The sequence below is a fragment of the Sinocyclocheilus rhinocerous genome, unplaced genomic scaffold, assembly GCF_001515625.1.
Source record: "Sinocyclocheilus rhinocerous isolate Xijiao unplaced genomic scaffold, SAMN03320098_v1.1 scaffold994, whole genome shotgun sequence".
In the NCBI taxonomy this organism is placed as follows: Eukaryota; Metazoa; Chordata; class Actinopteri; order Cypriniformes; family Cyprinidae; genus Sinocyclocheilus; species Sinocyclocheilus rhinocerous.
The window spans coordinates 86,766-94,692 of NW_015655381.1; the positions used below are offsets into that span (position 1 = coordinate 86,766).

The 7,927-nt window shown below is 37.1% G+C and overlaps 1 protein-coding gene across 1 annotated transcript in view; it reads left to right on the plus strand.

Moving 5' to 3' along the window:
- Positions 1-6,948, plus strand: part of LOC107717960 (nuclear receptor coactivator 3-like) — a 56,349-nt gene extending 49,401 nt beyond the window's left edge. The window contains exons 16-23 of the mRNA XM_016524867.1: positions 226-397; positions 538-888; positions 2,242-2,343; positions 2,428-2,493; positions 2,710-2,893; positions 3,070-3,250; positions 3,945-4,128; positions 5,030-6,948. Of these exons, the coding sequence (XP_016380353.1) occupies positions 226-397; positions 538-888; positions 2,242-2,343; positions 2,428-2,493; positions 2,710-2,893; positions 3,070-3,250; positions 3,945-4,128; positions 5,030-5,041 (1,252 nt within the window). The 3' untranslated portion in view covers positions 5,042-6,948. The remainder of the gene's footprint in view (positions 1-225; positions 398-537; positions 889-2,241; positions 2,344-2,427; positions 2,494-2,709; positions 2,894-3,069; positions 3,251-3,944; positions 4,129-5,029) is intronic.
- Positions 6,949-7,927: the final 979 nt, after the last annotated feature.

A 7,927-nucleotide genomic window follows, 5' to 3' on the forward strand; every position in this document is an offset into this window, starting at 1 on the left:
ATATATATATATATTTATTATTATTATTTTTTTTTTTTGTTTTAAACAAAATTTAGTTATATTTATTTTTAAATCCAAAAAAAGTACTTAAAGATATATTCTTTAAAAATAAGTGTGTGCATCTGATGATTAAGTTTAAATACATTTTAAATAAATCTTGTTTTAAGGATGGTTTTTACACACAAAAGTCAATAATGTCCTCTTTGTCTGCTTTGTATATATCAGGCTGCCATTTAATAACTCTCTGGATGATCTTCTGGTCCCTCCATCTACCACTGAGGGTCAGAGTGATGAGCGAGCTCTGCTGGATCAGCTGGACTCTCTACTCAACAACACTGACGTCATCGCTCTGGAGGAGATCGACCGAGCCCTTGGCATACCGGATCTCATCAACCAGGTACCCTGCCAGTCTGCTTCATGGAACAGATGCGTTCAGTTTATAAATCACAATCCTCAATGCTGTGGCGTTAGATATGTTAGAGCTGCTGCCCAGCCACATTCACTGAAAACCATCATCTTGGTCTTTTTTCTCTTTAGGGTCATAGTTCAGACCAGCCCCCTCCAACAGCCCCCTTCTCTGGTCCTTGCCCGGGACCTGACTCCGCTATGGGTATGGACCCCAAGGGCATGTATAGTCAGGGCTACCCGGGCCCCCCTTCCATGGGGATGCAGGGCGGATATGGTCGTGGTCCCAACCCAGGTCCTGGCCCTGGACCTGGCCCCATGCCAGGGCAGTCTGGACCAGGGTTGAACCCTATGATGAGTCCGATGAACCAACAGGGGGCCTTCCCCGGAATGGGCGGTATGCATCCTCGTGCTAATATGACAAGGCCTCGGATGGGGAATCCGACCAGATACCAGCTCCAGCAGAGACTGCAGGGACAGCAGGTGAGCAGCTGCCCTCCAATAACACTCAACTGACAATTTCTGCAGGAAGTGTAATCGATTATTGTGATGTTACAGCTGATGCACATTTTAGAAATTATAGTGTCCCAGAATCTATTTGCCCTTTATTATTTTGTGTACTGTAGGATTATGACTAATAAAAAAAAATAAAAAAAAAGTAAATTAAAAAGTCATTATCGATTAGTCAGGTTATTTTTTTGTTATGACACAAAAAAACTGGTGCTGCGTCAAAAAATTGCATACTTCCCTAATTTGTATGTGAGACGAGTAGTATGTTCAAATTCATAGTATTAGGAAAAGCACCTGGATGACTTGGCTATTTTGGCGAGATTATAAAATGTGTATTTGATGGAGACTTTACCCGTGAGGCCACACGAGAGGATTTGAGAATTAGTGATTAGTGAAGCGGCGTAACGGTAGGTCACATGACCATATCAGCATGGCAAATTTAGTACATCCAATTTTCATTCATGCTACCCATATTCATGCTATATAGAACATATTTTTTTAACAGTTGCAAAGTAAATTTCAAACAAAATGTAGTACCCACTAGACAGTATGCAATATTGAATGCAGCCTGGTGCGCCACTTTAACTTTGGAAAAAAAAACACATTCACTTAAATTCAGATTTAATTGCATTTTTTTGGAAAATAACCACATATAGAAGATTATTAATGGCAAAAAAAATCTTTTAAAAAATGGGGGAAAAAACATTGTATTAAGAGAACTTGCATTTTTGAGAACTGCAGTTGAGCATTATTGTAGTTTTAAACAGTGAATATTTTAAACATTTAGTAATAAACATGAATAATTTCACAAAATTCAGTAATAAATATTAGCTTTCCAAAGTTTAGTTCCAAAATATTCTTTTTAATTTTGAAATACCAAACTGGTAATATTTGGTTCATAATATTTTGATTACAAATTTAGCTTTGTTATAAATTGAACCATAAATTTGTTTGAAATTGAACCACCATTTCAGTGGTTCAAATTCAGACGCATTTCAAGAATGTATGAGATTTACAGAAAAAGCAGTGCTTTTATTATATCAAGGGCATTTGACATTAATATACTTCCAGAGCAGAACATCCCAAACACTGATTAAATGTTGCTGTTGTTGTTTTCAGATATCTTGAGATTAAATTGTGTTTGTTGTTATACATAAATTTTAATGAAAATTTGTTTATGAAAATTGTAATGAAATGTGTTTATGCGGTTTAAGGTTAAAAAAACACATTTTGAAATCCTATATCCAACACAAGTAATGATATTTGCATGATAATTTTATTGTATTGATTAATCAGATTCAACATTTGAATGTTCCTTTGCTGCAGTTTTTGAACCAGAGCAGGCAGGGCATGGGGATGAGGCCAGATAACAACCCTGCAGGAAACCCTGGCATGAGACCCAGCATGCAGCCAGGCATGGGCGGACAGGTAGCTTTTCATCTTTTGATGATATCTGAAGCCTTATATGAGTTCATTTTCTCTTTTTAATATCGCCCTTCCTCTATCTTTCAGCCTGGTTTCCTGAATGCTCAGATGATGGCCCAGCGTAGCAGAGAAATGATGAATCTTCAAACAGAGGTATCAAAAGATGATTTCAAAATATAAGTTTCTGAGTCTGTCAGTGATGTTGTGTGGAATTGCATATATGATACTTAACCGCCATTGACAAAGTATGTAGTGTAACTGAAGTATAGGATTTTATGCAAGACTGATGTAGCAAATCATAACCAGTGTCTTTTGTAAAATAGTTTTAACCCTTTCAGGTTTTAACCATTGTTTTCTCTTTTTCTGCAGATGAGAAGACAAAGGATGATGATAATGATGCAGCAGCAGCAGCAGCAGCAACAGCAGCAGGTTGCAGCCGGAGGCTTTAGTCCCCCTCCTAATGTCACAGCTCCTACAGGAATGGACAACCCTATGGGAGGACCACCAATGAATCAGCCTGGCCAGCAGCCCTTTAACTATGGAGGCAACTATGGTAGGCTAGTTATATTGGGATCTCGTTGTTTAAAAAACGTACTATAAAATAATTAGTAATGAGACATGTTGGATAACATAATTGGAATAGAATAACAATTTGCTATTATCGTTTGCTAATTACGTGCTATGCACTTTCTTGTTGCTTTTTTGTAAATATCTGTGTTGTGATTTCAGGTATGGGCCAGCAGGGGGACCCTTCATTTGTGGGAACAGGCAGCAGCCCCCCTAGCAATATGATGGCTGGTCGTATGGGTGGCCCTCAGAATCCCATGATGCAACAGCACCCTCAGAGCAATCCCATGTACCAGTCTGCAGAGATGAAAGGCTGGGGACAGGGGCCCATGCCCATTAATAAGTAAGTTATAAACCCTTCTACAGCAGCCTGGAATTGCCAGAGAATTTTTGCTTTCAGGTCTTGAAAAACAATTTAATACAATGACAAAAATCCTGAGAAGTCATGAAAATGTGTATAAAATATACACAAATAAATGTAAAATAAATACATTTAATATTTAAAAAGCATAGTTAATATCTTTAAAAAATAATATGTAATGTTCATTTTAACATTTACATTTTTTACTATATATTATTGTATTTCTAGTTAGGGTTAGTTCTAAGCTCAATTAGAAAATAAAATTTAACCAGCTAAAAATGCTGTAAAATAAATTGTAGAAATCATTGGTATCCATTGGTCAAAAGCAGTTGTTTATATTGGTAACTAAAACTGAAATAAATAAAGCTAAATATAAATATAAAAAAGACAAAAGCACATAACACAATTACTTAAAACAAATTAAAATGAAGAATAAAAATAAAAGCTAATTCAAAATATTAATGTCAGTAAATACTAATATTTTAATAGCATATAAATAGTCCTACAATAATACTGGTGTGGAACACTGTTAAATAAACGCAAAACCTTTCAGACAAGAAGTAGTGAATTCATTGAACCTGTCAATCACAACAATCAAACATTAATACATGGTCTTTAATAGAGTTCAGCTTTATTGGGTGTATCTAAATCATTCTCCCCTTGATCTGTTTCCTAGTTCATATGCGCAGCAGCAGCAATATCCCCAGCAGGGGGCGCCGGGACAGTACAGAGGAATGATGATAAACGGTTCTATGCAGGGGGGTGTAAATGGCAACGGTGCAGGGCAGATGCCCCCAATGCAGGGCCAGATGGGCATGAATGCCATGGGCATGGGACGCATGCCAATGGGACCCGATCAGGTACAGACAGCGTTGATTCAGTTATATTTGCTTAAAGGAGTAGTTCATCCAAAAAATTAAAATTTACTCACCCTCAGGCCATCCGATATGTAGATGAGTTTGTTTCTTCATCAAAACAGATTTAGAGAAATTTAGGATTACATCACTTGCTCACCAATGGATCCTCTGCAGTGAATGGGTGCCGTCAGAATGAGAGTCCAAAACAGCTGATAAAAACATCACAGTAACCCACAAGTAATCCACATGACCCCATTCCATCAATTAATGTCTTGTGAGGCACAAAGTCTTATGTTTGTAATAAACAAATCTATTGTTAAGATGTTAACTTCAAACTGTTGTTCCTCTATCCATAATATTACTTTATCCAGTGAAAAATAGCCTGAATCAGGCTAGAAATATGCACAGATCAAACACTTTTTACAAGCAAAAACAGTCCAAATCTGTTCTAAACAAATATATTGGTAGGTTTTGATGTGAGAAGAAAACAGGAGATGGACTTTTTCACTGGAGCAAGCATTATTATAGATTATGGACTCAAAAGTGATGGTTAAAATTAAGTTAAAACGCCTTAATGATGGATTTGTTCCTACAAACACACAGCCTTTTGCTTTACAAGACGCTAATTGTTGGTCTGGAGTCGTGTGGATTATTGTGATGTTTTTACCAGCAGCTTGAACTTTCATTCTGACGGCACCCATTCACTGCAGAGAATCCACTGGTGAGCAAGTGATGTAATGCTGAATTTCTATAAACATGTTCTGATGAAAAACAAACTCCTCTACATCTTGAATAGCCTGATGATGAGTGAATTTTCAGCAAGTGTTCTATTCCTTCAGCTGCATTAAAACATGCCATGTGTTACTTGTTACTTATCTGTTCATGTTTAATGTGTGTTTTACAGAAGTACTGCTGAGGCAATGAGCCATCTCGGTCAAATCTGGATTTTAACACGGACTCACACATCAGTCCAGTGACGAAATGTCAACATGAAGCTATAAAATCCACCTCGTAAAGGAGAAATCACTGGAAATCTCCAGTGAAAACTTGACTGAGAGAGAAAAAGAAATGGAAAGGGAAAGAGAGAGAGACTCAGCCTTCTCCGTGGGCTTCTTTCTGAATGTGCCCAGTCGTGAGTGCAGCAGGCTCTCTCCTGTCCCACATGGCTGTACTGCAGTACTTAACATAACCACCAGGGGGGAACAGAGTAGGAACGGTTGTGGTACAACTTGACAGTGTGGGGGAGCACTTTATTTTAAGGCTAGTACGCAAAAGATAGTTGCAATATATTTCTTGCTTTTCTAGCCTTATAGAACGATTATGTGCATATTGTCTATTTTAAATTTGTTTCGGACAAGCCTTGTTTTAATTAAAACCATGAGAATTGTAAACACCAGAACTTCATCACTTACGCATATCAAAGCAATAATCCTCCTCTCAGTGCCACCGGCTCAAAGTGGTATGTCAACAAAAAGCATATGGTACCACAGTATTAGACAGGATTTTTTTCTTTTTTTGTGTGAATAAGATTGGAATTGTAAATACTGTATGCTACATATGTATCATACATGCTTTTACTACATACTTTTTTTGCACAGAGTTTGGGCCCGGATAGGTCCATCTTATCTATATTTTAGGTCAATACTGCTCTGGGTTTTACATCTATTTGAACTTTTTTCAAAGGGAGAAAATATTTTATGTTTATCTTTTCCAGCACAGGCTCTTTTTCTTTATTTTCTTTCTTTCTTTTTTTTCCAACAATGACTGCCATTGTTTTGATGGCACTTTTTCTAAATGTTTGACATCGGAAATGTGATGCAGTGACGGTTTCATCATTTTATTATCATTTCTATTTGTTCTTCTGACCGAAAAAAAAAAATGGTGAAAGTTTTCAGATGATTATGTTTTTGCTCTTTAAGCTAGCTCTTACTACGGAAAAGAACTCACTTTCTCACTGTGTTGTACTGTCGGTTCTTCAGAAATCTACCTTTAAGAAACATGCACAATCCAAAGATATTTTTTCAGTCTTTTTTTCGGTTTTCTCAAGTTTGACTACAGAAATGTATCCATTTATATATGTTTTTGTGCAAATGCGCAGAGTAAAAGGTACATATCATATGAACATATTACTACATATTATGATTTTGTACTATATACTGTATACATACAAAACCAAGTATACCTGTTTATTTTTGAGGCCAGTTAATATTTTAGCAGTATTGTCTGTGCTTTTGGAGGGTTTCTCTATCATGCGGTTTATTCGCTCTTCAGTTTGTTTTGTAAGATTTTGATGATTATGAATATCTACAGAACTGCCAAGACAACTTGTAACTACACACCTCGTTTTAAAACTTTTTTTAAACCACTTTTAAGAGCCTCTCGGATGTGCTTTTTAAAAGTATGAGTAATAAGGAATCCATTCTGACAAAGACTCTCATCCGTACATCTCTGTAGTGCAGTGATCCTCAGCCGCTTCATTAGTTCAGTCTTTACCATCAAGTGACTTCAAATAATGCTGATTCCCAGATGTGGGAACGACATACAGTGGGAAACTAACAAGAAGCCAGTCTCTTCTGTCTTTTCAGGAAAGCAACACTATCAGTTGTGTTCATTTCGCTAGGTTACTGTTGGTTGTGACAAAGTATATTTTGAAATGATAATTCCGGGAAATTGAGGTTATTCTGGTGTGTTTTCAGAACTGGTTGACTGAGGGGTGTGAACATGGAAGATAAGCTCACATTTTACAGGATGTAAATGACAATACACTTAATTATTTTACTTGATGTTGATATTGTTGTAAATAAAAGTTCTATTTAAACGTGACATGTATTTCCTGCAGTCTCTCGTGTGTGAGATGTGTGTAATGTTTTTCTATCCCGGTGGGCAGCCATGAGGGGGGATAGCATCCCCCTGGTTGAAAAAAATGACAAAAAGCATCCCCTTGGTAAAAAAACACCATCCCCCTAGAGTAATAATGTGTATTATGTAAAACTTATCATGCAAATGAAATGTTAAAATACTCTTACTTATGATAATTCACAAACTAATTAGCGGCGATTGGCCAACTCGGTACTGTAACAAGCTGCTCACAAGCGGAAGCGAGTTTTCGTCATTTTCCGCGCAAAAAGGTTCAGACGCAACTTTTGAAGTTCTTTAAAAAGAAGACGACAGAAAAGGTATGCTTTTTCCTTGATTATAATTTAAAGACATTCCCCGACATTATGTACTCGTGCTGTATGTGTGACTGTGAGGAATTGAGAGACGATAGTACAGCTGACATTATCGAGTCACCGACTTTGCAAAAAAACAAACAAAAACACGTCTTGAGAGTCCAAAAGAATTCACTGCGCGATGAAGCCTGTTAGAATACAGAGTTTTTACATTTTTATATTCATTGCACATGCAATGTACTTTTCTGAATATCAGCACAAGTGCGCGAGCACAAATGTGCTATTAATTTTATACAACAGTCAGTGCATAGCAACACGGTGTTTCGTTCCTTGAATGAATCCGATTTTGAACGAATCGAGTGAGCCAGTGAACAGTTCATTCAGATGGACTCACTTGTTTCGTTTCTAATTGAATCAGCCGTTTTGAACGAATCGTTTGATTTGAATGATTCAATAAATTATTATCATTAAAACATTGCTGCCACCTACTGGCGGTTTTATTGTCATCATTATTTATCCATGACAGGCCGAAAGTGACGTGACATGTGGCCAAGTATGGTGACCCATACTTGGAATTAGTGCTCTGCATTTAACCCATCCTAAGTGCACACACACAGCAGTGAACACACACT